This window comes from Peromyscus maniculatus, chromosome 13 (genome assembly GCF_049852395.1).
Source record: "Peromyscus maniculatus bairdii isolate BWxNUB_F1_BW_parent chromosome 13, HU_Pman_BW_mat_3.1, whole genome shotgun sequence".
NCBI classification, from domain to species: domain Eukaryota; kingdom Metazoa; phylum Chordata; class Mammalia; order Rodentia; family Cricetidae; genus Peromyscus; species Peromyscus maniculatus.
Genome location: NC_134864.1, coordinates 66,789,886 through 66,807,650, shown reverse-complemented (window position 1 = coordinate 66,807,650; position 17,765 = coordinate 66,789,886). Strand labels below are relative to the sequence as shown.

The 17,765-nt window shown below is 36.2% G+C and overlaps 1 protein-coding gene across 1 annotated transcript in view; it reads left to right on the top strand.

Annotated features, from left to right (window-relative positions):
* The window catches only part of Col3a1 (collagen type III alpha 1 chain), a 93,432-nt gene that overhangs the window by 53,762 nt on the left and 21,905 nt on the right, over window positions 1-17,765 (top strand). Inside the window, exons 6-12 of the mRNA XM_006974839.3 lie at window positions 1,807-3,617; window positions 12,473-12,672; window positions 12,930-12,980; window positions 13,407-13,520; window positions 14,742-14,822; window positions 16,663-16,716; window positions 17,242-17,295. Coding sequence (XP_006974901.1) covers window positions 3,533-3,617; window positions 12,473-12,672; window positions 12,930-12,980; window positions 13,407-13,520; window positions 14,742-14,822; window positions 16,663-16,716; window positions 17,242-17,295 — 639 coding nt within the window. The 5' untranslated portion in view covers window positions 1,807-3,532. The remainder of the gene's footprint in view (window positions 1-1,806; window positions 3,618-12,472; window positions 12,673-12,929; window positions 12,981-13,406; window positions 13,521-14,741; window positions 14,823-16,662; window positions 16,717-17,241; window positions 17,296-17,765) is intronic.

Genomic DNA, 17,765 nt, shown 5'->3' with positions numbered 1-17,765 from the left:
AGCAAGATATTCAGAACCTCAGGTATCATAGTAAGTATTTAAACAATAGATCACCCTGGAGTTACTTAGTATTTCCAAGGTATTTGGACAAAAGTCAAGAAAATACAAGGCTTGTGCAAAAGTGGAAGTCATGAAGAAGTGACTACTAATATAGTTGTAAAGATACAAAACAGAAGGACAATACACTGTACCCCAGGGTAGATCATAGCCACCAAACTTTTGATGGTCATGTCCACAATTAATGATTCGACATCTCCTCAAACCATTGTTTAATCTTAGAAATTTTATGATGAGGTATATGCAAGTCTTCCAGTTATAATATGGCCTTTTTAAAGAATAAGTCTAGACTTAGTATGCATGTATTATTATTCAAATTCTTTTTAAATTCTCCAAAGATAGTACCACCCATGAACACTGAGTAGACAGGTCCATCTCCTTAGGAATAACAAAGGCTTACAATAAACTTCACAGCTGTGTCGAAAATTACCCTTTCATTCCTGCCATTCTGCTGAAGAGTCAGTATATTTTGTGAAGAACATCACAGATACATTTTCAAGAACCTTACAGTGATTCAAAATATACTGACTATAAAAATAAATAATTAAAGGAGACAGGGCCATGAAGTTGAAAGGAAATGGTGGGACACAGGAGGCATTTGAGGAGAGAATGCTGGATAGAAGTTATGTAAATATAGTATGTATACGATGCAAATATCGTATGGCAGTTTGCCTTACAAAAACAAATGTCTGAGTAAAGTATTTTCCTCCTTTAAAAATGTCACAAATAAAACTTTAGACAAAGTAGGGGGAAGGAAGGAGAAAACAGAGTGATGGGCAGAGGGAAAGAGAAAAAATGGGGTGGAGGAAGAGAGGCAGGGCAGAAGGGAGAGGAGACTTGGTGTTTGAGGAAGAGACAATCGATTTCCTTGTTTCAGTCCCTTGTGGAGAGCACTGCTAATGTTCTCTGGCTTGCAGAGCTCATCACAGCTGGGTCTGTGCATCTCCCCCAGCTCAGCTTTCCACTGACTTTGGAAGATCTGAATTCTTGGTAGATAATCAGCCACACCCTTGCTCTGCCTCATCTTTCCAGCCATTCTTGTCCAGAGCCGGTTAAGCACTGCTCTAGCTAGTACAGGAATTTGTGTTGTTGTCACGTTTCCAGAGGCAGTGAGGAGAGCAAACTGGCCTTTTTAATGTGTCCTGTTAATATCAGTTAAATTACAAAGGTATAGAAAAAAATTTGTATAGGTGACCACAGTGCTGGGCTTGCATGATACAGTTTCCCAGGGCATGCGTTTCACCCACTGTAACAACAGTTCACACCCACACCCATCTGGACACTCCACCAAGAAATACTGTCTCCTCCTCGAACTGAGGAGACAGAAGATCTAGGACGAAGAACAAAGACTCGTCCTACAGGACTTCTACACACACTAAAAGTAAAAAAGAATGATAAACCAGACAACCAGGAGGCATTCTCCAGGTCTCTCCTAAGAACTTAAAATAGAACAGTCCCTCCATCAGCAAAATACCAGCCATATCTCTGTAGTGAGTGTGCCGATCAGGAACTTTCTTATGCATATAAGGCCACTTTAGAAATTTTAAGACAAACAAATGTTATAGACATTATGCATAACATGCATGAAAATGGGGCATACAAGATTTTAAAAGTACCATTACTAATTTTTCACACAGAAAAATAATTCTGCTGAAATATTTCAATACATCTCAATGTTTAGTCACCATTTTAAATAATGAGAAATGTTCTTGTGTGTGTTTGTACTGCTGTTTTATTGACATGCCGAAGATTCCATGAGAAAAACTCGTGTTTCTGAGTTGGTTTGAACAGAAGAATACACTTAAGAAAAGGATGGAGACTGAATGACAGAAAGACCCACGTGACTGTTTTCCCCCAGTTCTTCCCGATCACCCAGCAGCACAGCGGTTCTCAACAGTTACTTTCTCTGACTCTTCCAGCAGCCATTCTCCAATATGAAACCAGAAGATGCACCAGAGGCGAGTCTTGTCCTATTTCTAGTTTCCTGTCACCAAATGACATCACTTTTCCCCTTGGACATCTTAGTCTGGCCTCCCTCTGAGCAGGGATATAAAAAAGCAGGCATAGCATTGTCCATGCTTATAACATGGATGAGTATAAAACACAATCTAAAAATTAGTATGATATATTAGGAAAAATAAAATGATAGAGTGTTAAGTGAGACGGTTTCCCTAAGGAGGAAAACGTCTTGAACAAAAATGACTTTTATGAAATGGTGTAAGAGGAGAAGAATTTCAAGGGTGCATGCACAGAAAGGGCTCACTTCCGTGAAGTTAAGACTAAAGAAATAAACGGATGTGACTTGGATTTGGAGGCTGACCTTGAAATGACCACTATAGATTTTAAAGATAAATGAAGGAATAACTGACTGAAGGTTAGGTATCAAGATATTAATTGGTCATTAACCACATCATAACAAGGTTAACAAATACATTTTTCCTGCAGAGGTATAGTGGTGTTTAATCCTCAGGTAGACATAGAAAAGCCCTGCTGCTGAGGACTTGGAACAGAAACACAGAAAGACTGAATCTAGATGGATTCATAGTAATCTTTATATTAGTGGGATGAAATTGAAATTTCTTCTATCCCATGCACTGAACTTTTTCTCTTGTGGTTTCTTACAAAGACAAGACAGAAAAAGTTTCAATTCTTCTTTAGTAAAGTCTGTTCTGGCTTCCCAACAGGACATGTAAACTGGAAATCTTACAGGGAAACAAGTTTGCTAAAGGAATTTGTGAGAAAGGGAAACAGTCACAGATAAGAATCTCCTAAGATCTGCTCAAACATGGCTCAAAAACAGTTTTGTGGCAATTGCGTGAAGTCTAACATCCAGAGTACAGAGTGGGTGAGTGAGCGTAAGAGCAGACAGAGGTTTTCTTCAGTAAGTCTCTTACAGTTCCCTGTTTAGATTGAGTTAGGGTGGATTCTGGCAAAACCCCAACGTCAAAGTCTTCTAGGAAGATAAAGTTCACAAAATCACCATGCCCAACAATGGGAATCAAACACTTTTTCAAATTCAAGCCGTTTTTACTGTTTCAGAGGGAGATTCAAAAAAAAAAAAAAATGCACAAACAATTGTTATAGATGATCGAAAAGCACATTCCTGTGTGTTCCTGTCAAGCAAATATGTATTTAAGACTAATACATGTTATAAACATATACATAGGCTGATGTACACAAACTCCAGATGTGCTGTTTTCTAACTCCGTGGGTTGTGTCCTCTATAAGGGAAAAAGAAATATTAATCATTGCTTTTACTGCGGAGGGGATGGGAGCTGCTCTCATATTTCAGAAAGGGGCTGGAAAGTGAGGGAAGCCAACCTTTTTCCTATTTAAGGCCAAAGCAGAGGAATCTCAGCGGCTGAGTTTTATGACGGGCCCGGTGCTGAAGGGCAGGGAGCAACTGATGGTGCTACTTTGAGCTGCTTTTTCTTTCTTCCTCTTGCACAAAGAGTCTCATGTCTGATATTTAGACATGATGAGCTTTGTGCAAAGTGGGACCTGGCTTCTTCTCGCTCTGTTTCATCCCACTTTTATTTGGGCACAGCAGACCAATGTAGGTAAGTAGGTACAGATTTCAACAGGCTTTCTGGGTTAATTTTATCTTAACTTCTTACAAAGAGTCACATAGAGGAAAAATTAGCCTCCTAAGAATTTCCTGCCTGGCCTAGACTGTGGAGTGCTTCTTTAACCGTAATTTTGCTTTCTATATCTGTTTATAAAAGGATGGTGCATGTGTGTATTTGAAAATTCTCTAGTTGTTTAAGATAAAAAATGTTCTTAAATTAATCGGTTTTCATGTTCACTTTTTTATAAAATGGCTTTAAAACATCCCCTCCTGTATTGTGAACATCTTGGAATGCTCCCAAGCCATCTGGAATTTATTGGTCTCCTGTAATAATTTCATGTTCTCCTTTGTACGCTGTTCTCTTTGTAAGGATGGGATAGTTAGCCTTGTTTTCCCAATAAAATAATGCAGAAGAAGATACTAGAAGATCAACAGAATCCCTTTATATATTTCTGTAAATGGTAACACTGGACTATCTATGGACATTCCTGAAAGGAGCCCAGCCCGCTGAAAACATGTCATTGTTTCTGTTTTTATTGCATTCTAAGAACGTGCGTAGTCGATTAATCCATACTTCCTCAGAGTTTTGCCCAAGGTTGTTTTATGTTCTACATGTTCTGCTTAGCTGAATTTCCACTACTGGAGAGAAAGTGTTTTAAAAGGAGTATTTTCGCTTTTCTAAAAAAAGATAAAGATACTAGCTTTGTTCAAAAAAACTTACTTAATATATTAAGGTAAGCAAATATAATGATCTTTACTCTCTTGTGCCACACATTAAAACTAATTGCCTCATTATTTACTTAAATATGTTTACAAATGCATGTGTTCCTCAGCATCATAAAAAGTTGGAGTGCACACTTTCCTCAAAGTGATGTGAATCTTAACTATGTTAGTTTTTTTTTTTTTTCCACACATTATCAAATGTGTTTGTATTTAAACCTTTAGTTTCGGCAAATATTTCCTGAGTATTAGCTTTTCCACTGTTTGAAATATCAATATGTTTGCTATCTTCACACATTACATATTCAAGAGTAGGTGCACAGGGCAGGGGGTACCCAGTGACATTTATGTGTATTCAGTCCATGGCTACAGCAGAAGAGGAACACCCAGATTTCTTGTTCCTTAGTTTTCTCCTTCCTTAACCCGCTCCTCAGCCCCTGCCTTCTCCTTCCTTATCTCCCCACCCCTTTTGGCTCCTAAGGAACTCCCCTCCCAGTATTCCTTCTTCACTCATCACCCCACCCCCACCCTAGGCTTGTCCAGCTCCCCTCCCAACTTCCTGATCCTTCTCCTCTCCTACCACACCCTCCTGCGCCTAGGGCGCCCCCTTCTGCCTCCATCTGTTTTCACTCTCTCCCCTTCCCACCTCTTGTTTTCTTCCCTTTGGATGCTCAATTCTCCTTTACCTTTCGGTCTTCGCTTTGTCTCCCCATCCTGCTCTCCTGGAAGATGCAACAATCCCCATGCCTTCCCTAGAAAACCAAAAGACAGAGTTCAAAGGAACGTTAACTTCCCAGCATCCCAAAAAAGATCTTTGGATTTCTGGGAGATGAACTGCAGAATTCTATTTTTTTAAAAAGACTATGCACCTCTGGGACTTAAATTCAAAATATCGACACAGTATTTGTAGTTGCCTAGCAGTTATAAGAACATGAGAAATAGTACAGGCACAATGGGTATGTTTCTTCCCAATCCAACATCACCATCTTAACATCTTAGTAAGCTCACTCGCTTCTACCCTTATGCTGTGATCATTAAAACTCAAAGAACAATGAAAGGGATTTAAGAGCATGTATTACACATTCCTTACAGGTTTTTAGTGGAAATCCTGCTGGATGGTTAACTTTGGGGAGGTTACAGTAGATGAGGGCTATTCAGCACACTAGGAACATTCACAGAACCCTAATGGGGTATCTCCTATGTTCTCTAGAAACCCCAGAAGTAGTACAGAGCTGCAGGACACTAACTTGTAATCCACTCATGGGAGTTTTCAGGAGTATAACACATGTCTCCAAAAGGAGTTTTGGTCTCTTTACAAATCTGTGCAAGTCTTACTTTATTCATGCATTTTATTCCAGCTATGGAAAAGTGTGGTCTGTTTTATATTTCCTGTGGTTTCTAAGTATGCCAGATTTTTAAGTGCTAAAACATGCCACCTAGTGGCTGACAGACAGGAACACCATTTACATAACCAGTGCCAACATGACTGCTGCACCACAGGATTGGCATTTTAGAGTTAGGTGTGTGTGTGTGTGTGTGTGTGTGTGTGTGTGTGTGTGTGTGTGTGTGTGTACAAGTGTGTAAATTTCATTCTCTCTATATACATATATATGTGCATATATGTGTGTATGAATTCTAAAAATTAAAGACTGCTTTCATAAGTTTAAGAAATGTTGATGATGAAATGTTGCCAGACATACTCACAAACAAACTGGTAATGATATTGTAAGACATTTTAAAAATTAGTGTTGAAGTTATAGACATTTTCCTGCTAGGTATGGTGGCACAGACCTGTAATCCCAGCCACTTGGGAGGTTTAGGGTAGAGGGAATACAGACCCAAAGTCTGCCTAGGCTACAGACTGAGTTCAAGGTCAGCCTGGGAACCACAGTGAAAGTGTCTCCAAATAACAAATTTAAAGAAGGCTGGGAGGGCAGGTCAGGGATTGAGAGCTCATCCAGCACGTATGTGGTCCTAGTTTCAATCTCCAGTATGGCCAGAGAAAAAGTATAGGTGTATCCAAATTCATAGTATGACTTTTTAAATATATTTTTCATACTCATGGACTGATATCATCCTAGATGAACACTAGCATTTTGTTGACTATAAGTCCATAGATAGATGTTAATAATATTGCTTTGTTAGAGCAGGGACATAAACTATTGTAATTAAATGTCATCTAATGTTTAACCTTCAACATTTTGCTATGCTGATAATTTCACAAAAATTAACTGGGAGCCATTAACTGATTTGGGATTTCAAAACTATAAATGGACTTGGAGAATGAAGTATGTTTCCCTTTATATTTAAAAGGCAAGTTATAACTAATATTAGCATTTAAATTTTCTCTGGTTTTTGTTGTCCCAATTATTAAACATACTGAACCAATGGAATAAAATGTTTCATAAAATCATTAGAAATAACCATAGTTTTAACAAGTGAAAATACATTGTTAGAACATTGTAAATTATGTACATATCTCAATGTCCATCATGTAACTGACAGTGTGTTAGTATAGGTTAGAAACAGGAAAGGACAGGGTTAATACTAGAACAGAAATTTGAAGAAATGTTATGTGATTTGAAAACAAAAACCATAAACTTGAGTATCTGTATTTTCTTATTTTTGTAAATATTTGTCAATAAAAGAGAGATTCCAAATTCTATACTGTTCTAGAAAATATATTTATAAAAGTTTTTTTTAAAGGTAGTCCTTTTTTTTCTATTTAGTACTCAGCTTTTAACAGATTAATCTGGTTTATTAAGCAAAAGGCTCAGAAGCTAATGACTTAACTAGAAATTATCATCCCTTCTGTGAAAATGTATATTGCCAGTAAATAAAGTACTATTGATACACACTTTTGTTGTTTCTATTTGTGACCCCTTGCATTTCCTTGGTACCTCCACAGTGCTCAGCCTGAGGAGTGAAAGGCCTGTAAGTGACCCGACCCATATCCCTGTTAGATCTAGCATGGACTGCCTGAGCATTGCAGAATCCAGCCAATTTTCTGAAACCACGCTGGGAGAAAGGAGAGCAAAGGTCCAATAATGAATGCAGACTCTTGTGTTGGTGTCTTGCCCATAGGTTTCATTTTAAAAGGATTTATCCAGCACTGTAATAGATATTAAAAGAAAGCCAGCTCTTCGGAAAGGCCTGTTTCACAGCTAGAGGCCCAGGCCAGGCCTGGGGTGGTAACTCAGAAAAGACTGCCACCTACCGAAGCTCTGTAGTGTCCACGGAGGATGGTACTCTGTGGTGCAGGGTGCCTATGCAGTTCTTTTACTTTGTGACATAAGTGATAACTCCACCTTGAAGCCATTAAAATGGACTGCTTGAGAGTGAGAGCCGGGAAGATGAAAGATAAGCTTGCCTTTGCTGGACCTGGGGGACACTTGTAAGGTCCACTGTAACTTTCTGGGAATGTGGGTGAATTGATTCTTATAAAATGTTTCATTCTGTTTCTTAGGGGGAAAGCTTGGTGTTATTATTTTACAGCTTAGAAAAGAAGTCACATTGTATTTTTTTTAACCCAGTATTTTTTAAAGAGGAAACTTTGCCTGTCAGGAAGGCAGTGGAAACTCTGAGTTAGCTCTCTGTACAGCCCTCATTTGTTAGCTGCAGTTTTGAGAGTTACATTAACCACGAGCAGTTCTGTCTGTGCCTAACAAAAACACAGCCCTAGTGGATTCCTTTCAGATTATCTAATCAAAGCCTTGCTTTTTCCATGGTTGAAGTCAAGCACTGCCATTTAAAATGTAATCTCAATGAACAAAAGGGAAAGTTCAAATGGGAGGAATACTAAAACCATCCCAAAGAAGTGAGGTTAGAACACAACTAATCCAAAAACTATTAACAGTTAAATTAGCTTTGAAACTTAGCATTGAGAGATGACTTTTCCAGTAACACATTTGTCAGACATTTTTCATCTGTTTGTTATTGTAGAGGCAGACAGACTACATTTCTCACAGAAACATTCTATGGTGGTGCATAGAACTTATAAATTCCTAGTATCACTCAAAGGAGACTTGTGATCAAGTTAGAAGTTAATGAATTCGATTCATGTAGTAACTATATTTTCTGAATATTAGTGCGTTAGTCACCATAAACACACCTATGCACCTGAAGCAGAACCTTATGTGTGCCTGTCTTCATGCCTGGCTTTCGAATCACCCGTTCATCTTGCTGGTGGTCTGGATGCCATCAGGGTGGCCCTGGAAATACAAACCTTTTTCATAAGGTCAAGAGAAATAAACATTAGGACTCAACTCCAGATGTATCTTTCCATTTTAAGATTAGAGAGAAAAGACATTTTGCAGACCACCGTTATTCCTTAAAAAGTCTGCCTTCATACTCCTGAGGGCACAGAATTTGCAAACCTTATGGGACAGGAATTGGTCGCCTTTATCTCATCCTATCCTTGAAGGCTGAAAGGAAATGTAATGAAGCAGTTAAGAGTATCAGCCTTCAGAAAAGCATCCTAGATTCAAATCTGCTTTTCTTAAACTACTTAATCTGGGGGATAACTTAGTTTGTCTCAGGTTCTTCACTTGCAATGAAGGTTGATTCAGCTGATAGGTCCTTCACAAGCAGGAAGGAAGCCATAAAATCAATATAGTGATATACACTTGAATTTCCAGCAGTCAGATACAATGATGCACACCTGCACCTGCATTCCCAGCAGTCAGGTGCGGTGATGCATACCTGCACATGCATTCCAAGCAGTTGGCTGCAGTGACGTATACCTTCACCTGTATTCCCAGTAGTCAGCTGCAGTGATGTACACCTGCACCTGCATACCCAGCAGTTGGCTACAGTGACGCATACCTTAACCTGCATTCCCAGAAGTCAACTGCAGTGACACACACTTGTACCTGCACTCCCAGCAGTCTGGAAATGCAGACCAAGGACTGTGATTTCAAGACTGGCCTGGGTTTCAGATGGAGACCATGATTCAAAAGAAAGCGAAAAGATGTCAACTGCTCAAGAACAGTGTCAAGAGCACAGGTTTGGTCTCGCAACAGTTGTGCCAAACACCGTCAACTACCATTACACTTTGGAAGAAACTACTTATCCATGTAGTGAAATGGAAGACTACATGAAAATCTACATTCTCAAAGTATAAAACTAATGTTGCTATAGAATAAGTTAAATATTTTAAATATTTTCATGATTTGGCAGATTATATTATAAATATAAATAATATATAAATATTAAATAAATAAATTTAAATGCTGCAAAGGCTAAAGCATTCTAGGAAATGCCCTCTGCTTTACAATGACTTCCGAGGTTTGATACTAAAGTCAGGGTCATGAGATGCGTATTGAAGGTGTTCTGCTTTCTTAGATTATATTGCTAACAGTAGGTGATAATGCATGAAATAAGAAGTCAGAAGAAACTGTGCAATGCTCCTTTTTAGAGCAAAGATGACTAAGAGAAATAGAGTGGAAAGTACTGTTTTCTGCTACAAGATCTACTTATAACTTTTCAGGGTCTGATTTTTCAAGAAATTCAACTTTGTTTCAAATGGATGTAAAATAAATTATGGCAACAAATTAGATCCATTATTTCTTATTTTTCAGGCATTCCAAATTTCTTCTTTTATGCAGAACAACATAACTTTCTAAAGCAAAAGAACATGTGCTATATCACTTTAAACGTTATGATAAGATTAAAAGAAAGACATCATCCCAAAAGTTGGTATCACATTAAGAACAAAGTGGTGGTTTCTAGAGGTGGGGACCAGGAGGAGAACCACAGGCTGTGCAGAAGGGGTGCCAATGGGAACTAACACCAAGAAGTTCTGTTATGTTATTGCACAGTAGGGCAACTATTAGCAATAAAAATGTAATGATACATTTTTAAAGTTAGGTATAAGTATTTTGAAAGCTTTTACCATAAATTACAAAGTTTTGAAGAAATAAATATGTTTAATCTGGATTAAAGATACTATATGTATAGATGTGTCAATCTGTTACATGGAACCCCATAAAGTGTAGAATTTTATTACTTTATATATTAATTAAAATAAAGGAAAATATTAAAAAATATGTACTAAAACATTGACCATTATATTGAAGTCTCTGTACTTAAAAAACTAATATTTGTAATCAAATTTGGAAATAAGAAGTCAAATAAGTTTTCTGTTATGTAACCCTAGTTTTAACATGCTAATTTACAATTTTAATGAGTCAAGTCATGCTTGTCTACTTGGCAGTGTTCAGAACAAATAATAAACATTATATTTCTTCTGATGTGAGAATACCCTCAATGGGGTATACACATGGGAGAATGCATGAAGGGAAGAAAAGCTTTATGTTAGCTCCAAGGCATTTAAGAACATGTGAAGTCTTTTAAAATATGAGGTTCTTAAATATAGCTTTAACTGCTATATTAATTTATGTTTAACTGGGTATCCAAATAGCTCCTTTTAATAACCTGAATGCTGTATTAAATGTGGAAAGCTATTTCTGATTCAAGGTAAGTTGCTGATAATTAGCACAATCTACCAGTGTTTTCAAAGGGTCGAGGTCAGGAAGTTTGACATCCACATGTTCAGTGAGACTATCCTAAGTTGGAGCTAACCAAATAAGAATTTCTTGTCAGTCTAATTGAGAGAAGTTGTAAAATGATTCATATTAAGAAAACAGCACCATCCTCACAACCCTGAATCATTTACACTAGGGTGAGCAGTTTGGTATTCAGCTTTTTCTGAATACCAAATTTCAGCATCTCTCCTGTCCTTACACATCTGCTGTAGACACAGGAGGATCTGAGACCATTTTGCTAAGTAAAACAGATTTTTTTGACCATATAACCTTTGTTCTCTATTGAAAATTTCAGTGGAACTGTCATTTTGTCTTTTATTAGCTGTTACATTGGTAAATTATTAAGACAAGAATGGGTCTTAACTTGACTCATACAAGAAGCTCAAGCTATTTCATAAGATGATTAAAGTTGTGTTGGCACACATATGTAGATGAGAAGTGGAAGGAGCTCTGTAGTCTGTAGGGACTGGATATTCTGAAATTTCTCTTAATGGTAAAGTTTGAGATGATTCAATGTATCTAAATGTGAAGATAGGGAAACAGAAATTTATAGTCAGGGATATAAGAAGATAAAAGTTTCACTGTCTGAAAAATATGAAGGAACTCAACAAGACATTGTTTATATTTAAAATTGCAGATGTTTAAAAACTTTTATTTATTCATTCATTATTGGCAAACTATCATAGTAATTTTCAAACTGGATTTGACCATACTACATAGTTAACACTTCAAGAATTGAGACCAGGTTTGATTTGGCATGTTCAAAGTTGATTCACTGTGAATGGCTGCTGAAATTTCAATTTCTTACATATAATTAAGAGCCAACTCTAAAATTTTGGTTGAAGCTATTTTTTTTTGCCATAGTAAGCCACAAATACACATGGCCATGATTCATATTTTCCCTATTATTTCTACTTATCCATTCCCAATATTTTCTTTAATGTTTCACTTTATTTTAGACATCTGGAAAACTCTTTGTGACCAGGTATGATATATATTACATTATGTCATATAATGTTGACCCACTAATGCTCAACAGAGCTAGCAGTGACATTCAACACACAATCAGCTTCTTTAGTTTTCTCGGGACAATCTGGAAGGTTTTATGCTGCCAAGATTAGCTCAGTTTTCCCCTAAATTTCTCAGCTAGGTTAATAGAATCCAGAAGGTTCCAGAGTTAGTAACAAAAATCATCCTTTTAGTTGCATGCCCCCATCTGCCATTAAAGCAAAGGCTAGCAATTGGGTAAAAATGCTTATTTTCAGTTGCATGATTAATACACAAGTGTTTGAATGTTTGTGTTATATCTACTGATGCTGAGTTTTTAATACAAATGAAGTTAAAACAATTGATTTTATGGAAAATTGTGGTGTGAGATTTTATTTTAGTAAGTAGTACCTTGGTACATAGAAATTATATAGGGCAAATATTGTTTTTAATGAAAGGAAGAAATTATTTGTTTCAAACTTTCTTCATTTTGACTCTACTCTATAAATAGTCATGACTACATAACCTGACCCCTCCTCAACTACATTTTGTCAAAACAAGAAAATGCTATATATTCTCATTTATCTTCCTGCAGATGAATTGGGATGCAACCACCTTGGTCAGTCCTATGAGTCTAGGGATGTTTGGAAGCCAGAACCATGCCAAATATGTGTCTGTGATTCCGGATCTGTCCTCTGCGATGACATAATATGTGACGATGATCCACCTGACTGCCCCAACCCAGAGATTCCATTTGGAGAATGTTGTGCAATATGCCCACAGCCTTCCACATCCGTGAGTCTATGGGATATATACGCTCTCAAAGACTACATCCTAAAGATTTATATTTAAACACATGGATAGCATCTACAACTAAGAGGCCTGGGAGGAATTGCAAGCCATGTCTGCTAAGCAGGCATGCCACCTTTACAAGTGAATGATGTCACTTCTAATCAAAAGCAGGGGATTGGGTGTGATCAGAATTAAGAAATAGTTAAGAATAGTGCCATAGTTTACATATACTAATCTCCATATTGTTTATACTTCCATAGGCTCCTTCCCTTCCTGATGGTCATGGACCTCAAGGCCCCAAGGGAGATCCGGTGAGTAACATCTTGCCACGGAGTTAATGCTAATGACATTTCTAGGAAAGGCTGGTTTTCCTTGTCATATTATTTTCATATTCACTAAACTTACATCATTCTGAATTTTCTTATGTCCTACATAGTTGAAAGCTATGCCAAAGTGAAATTTAAAATCTATAGCTGTGCGTGTAAAGATTTAGTTTTCCCAAACTTTGCAAGTCTTCATCCCTTTGTCAATTTGAAACACAAAATGTAGGTCAAGATACAAAGGAAAATATTAAACTTCAATTTTTTGTAAGACTTAGTTTGAAATACACTTATCCCCAAGGACAAACATCATTGTATTGATAATTAATTCATATAACATGGATGTAAATTCCTAATAATGATTATAAATCACCCATATTTTACTATTTTTATTTATTTTTGCCTTATTTTGTTTAGGGTCCTCCTGGCATTCCTGGGAGAAATGGTGACCCTGGCCTTCCAGGACAACCAGGTCTCCCTGGACCTCCTGGCTCTCCTGGAATCTGTGAATCATGTCCAACTGGTGGTCAGGTAAGAAGTTAAAGAATTAAAACCTCCTGGACATAAGGGGCTTAATTTGTCTTTATTTGGTCTGCATTACATCTCACAACAGCAACTTTTGTCCTCTGGTTTTATATATCTAACAGACCCTTGTTTAGTGCTTTTATATGCTAAGAGCTTTAAAAGTATCCCACTGTCACCATGCTAATATGATTGCTGCTATATCTTTCTAAAATGTCCCAACTTCTTAGCAAGTATATGATATGCTCACTGTGTTTGATAAATTAACTATCAGCTCCTAAAATAGTTAACATACAAAATTTGGAAAGTGCTGTAATTACAGATCATTCCCTAATTCCTCTCCTAATACCAATGACAATGCCCTTGGAGGCCTGGGCACTAGGCAGTTAATAGCTCCAAAAATGGCTTCTCAACTTCAGATAAATAGAGTTGCCTGTGCTTCCATGGCTGCTGAACAGAATTCAGCTTTCAACGCACACTTTTCTCCTTCTAAGTCAGGGCTACCAATCAGTCTACACATAAAACAAATAATCAAAAATATAAACACTACAAAGTTCATTTGTATGGATTTAAGCAAGCTTAGAAAACTACCCAGACAAACACTTGTGATTTATGAAAGTGTTTTTCTAAAACAATTCATCAGCAATGAGCATCCTGGAAATCAAAGAGAACCTATCTAGACCTAGAACTCAAAACAAGCTCTGAGACTTTCTGATACTTTTCCTTGTTTACAATGGCTCAATGCTTATTTGGGAGGGGTTCAGCTTTTATTATATGAAATCAGAAACCATGTATATGTATAGATATTTAGTTGATTATATCTATAAAATTAAATTTTACTGGCCTCTTGGAAAATTAATTTTACTATCCCATGTTTAGTTGGAGATTAGAGACTTGGAATATAAAATTTCAACGTTCCTTTGTCCTCAAATGTTCAATTACTCTGTGTGTAATGCTACAACTATTGTGTAGCATTGGAGGTCAAATTGAAGGGGGAAGTTTTCATTAAATACAGTGAGTTCAATCTTTATACATTACACAAGCAAATATTTCTATAGTGAGGAGAATATTGCAAGTCATAAAAAGACAATAAGCAGGATAAACACATCTGGTAATCAGAAATCTACCAGGGAACAGTACATGTTGCACTCATTCTAAGTGCTTTGGAAAAGAACTGTGACCTTTGTATGAATATGATCTGATCTGTGTATTTGGTCTGTTTTGCTACAGAATTATTCTCCCCAGTATGACTCATATGATGTCAAGTCTGGAGTAGGAGGAGGAGGAATTGGTGGCTATCCTGGGCCAGCTGTACGTACAAATGTTTCCGAGCATTTTTAAGTATCACCCAATCTTTGTTTCTTAACTCTTGAGTGATATTCTTCTAGAAATACAACATTTTAATGGAATTGTACAAAAGGGCTCATTGACTACCAAAGCTGGAAAAGAAAACAGCAATCTTGTCATGACTTTCTATATTAGCTTGTTTCCTTCTTGTGGCATTTTATGCCATACCAATATTGTTACTTCCTGATGCCAGCCTGCATAGGGGCTCTCCCACCATCATACTTTGGTACATACTCTCCTCATAGACTGTCTAATTGAATGTACTTTTGCTAAGGCTTGTTTCTACTTTTCACTTTCCCATTCAAGTTGCTCAGTATCTTCTTTTCATGTTTTAGTTCACTGAATTTTTCAGTTAAATTTTTCATTCTAAATGAGAGTTTAAGTCATGAGTGTTCAATATCACATTCCATATTTTCTTCAAGTTTTAAATCAAGCATGAACATTTTTAGAAATCATTGATCTTTTATGTTCATCTATCTTAAACAATGCCTATTCACCTTGACTGTGAAGAACTTTCCGAATGTAAATGGCCTGGAGTTTTAATAACAGAAAACAGCAAAAATCATTCAAAGCTGGACTTGGATGTATAATAATATGATAAATGTTGATGACTCTTGCTTTGGAATACCTCTCAGGAAGAGGAATAATATTGAAGTTCATAATTTACTGCAAGTAACAGAAGTATCAGTGTAAATAAATACAATATGCCAATACATTTGTGGCTTCTAAAGTTTAAAAAGTTTTATCAGTACATCCAAAAGATCTGCTAAAGAGTATTGTAAGTGGTGTAGATGAAATTGGAAAAATAGATGTTTATAATTTTCTAAGTTTTTGATATTTTTTAATCTTTGAAAGTCACATGGAAAATCAATAATTTTTGTAAACATTGGTTGTTACTACACTCATGTTATAAATCCTTCTTTAATAAGATACACAAAACTGAATAAAACTACCATTTATTGACATTCCAGAGAGATAATCTAAAATTAACTTAAAAATCTGTTGTCAGAATTTAGAAATACTATACTACTGGTTTTCTAGTTTAGTCTGCATTTCTGAATGATTATATCAATTTGCTTTAAGCTGTGAATGGCCCATACATAATGTTTACACTTAAGTCTTCACATCAAAATGACTGTGACATATCAATACAGTCATGAGGTTTGGAGCTGACTGACATGTTTACTTAAGAAAATTGCATCACAAGATCTATAGTGTCAAGATATTTTCCACACAATGCTTAGAACAAAAAACAAGAAATTGTTTACAATCCAGAGTGGTATCCATGAAACATTATAAAGCTTATCAGGACATTTTCTACTGACTTTCTTCCCTCTGAATTCACTTTCTTAAGGGTTGAGGTTAATATTTTTTTAAAATTTTACTTATTTATAATTTATTTATGAGTGCTCTGCATATATGCCTGAGGCCAGAAGAGGGCATCAGATCCTATTACAGATGGTTGTGAGCCACCATGTGGGTGCTAGGAATTGAACTCAGGTCCTCTGGAAGAGCAGCCAATGCTCTTAACCACTGAGCCATCTCTCCAGCCCCGAGGATAATATTTTTAATACTGATTAATAATCTAGCTTGACTATCTAATTTCATCTGGAGTAAGGTTTTCATGCAAAAATCTTTATTGGAAATTTCATAGAAATAAGCATGCCCAGACTTGTTACCAGATAACAGGATTTAGTTGTATATGTTTTAAAACATGTTGGCATCATGTCTGAAAAGATGTCACTCTGTGTAATGCACTTCATGTTTATGTACTTTGTGCTTATTATTCAAATTTACATTCTAGGGTCCCCCAGGCCCTCCAGGTCCCCCTGGTTCTTCTGGACATCCTGGCTCCCCTGTAAGTATAATTTCTAATGGTGTTTCCATCTTCATGAATATATGAATCAAGTTAATATAGATATGGATATAATTCATCCATTTTAGCATGCACAATTCCAGCTAAATAAAGCAGTTACAACAATAAGCATTATTTTTAAATGTTACAACTTTATATTTACTTTACTTCCTAACAACTATTATCAATTAAAACCTTGATAAAGTTAAAATACGTTTCTTTTGTACACAATATTCCTTTGAGTTAAGAATCATTCAGTGCCAACTTCAATGAAACAAATCCAATGGAATATGTTAACTTTATCTGATCCGGAAAAGATGCTTTAAATCTTTATAAACTGTAATGAGATTCCTGACTACATTCACTAATCATGACTTCTCACTATCCTCAAGATATAAATTACTCATATGAAGCTGTTGTTACTGTATTTACATAAACATATTACATAATATAATAATGTAATTATTATGTAATAATGGAAATATTATATAAGGTACAAAATATATTTACAATATTATTCTACTTTAGGGTTCTCCAGGATACCAAGGTCCCCCCGGTGAACCTGGTCAAGCTGGTCCTGCTGTAAGTAACCCTTAAGGATTACTGAACACATTGACAATTCACTTCCCACATGAAATCTATCAATCCCTAAGTCATTCATGGCTTCATCTAAAGTGTAGATTGCATATATGCTTGAACTTATACATAATAACTTAGCATTTTTGTGGTGTTTGAGGTAAATCCAAAGATTTTAGAGTTTCCTAACTGGTTAGCCATCAAAATCGTCCACTTCCCAGAGTTAACAAAAATCATCTGCATGTGTCTATTCTATCACTGTGCTTATAGGTTTATATGCATCTACATATAGTGGAGATAAAGATTAGAGTCCTCCAGAATCATATAGCATACAAATATGCAGAAATTAAAATGAATGTTATCTTAATACAATATTTCAAAATATTGAGAACGTATTATATTTTTGTATTGTCAGTGTTTTAAAACGTAAAATTGTCATAGACATTTTAATATGATATAGATATATGATATTTAAA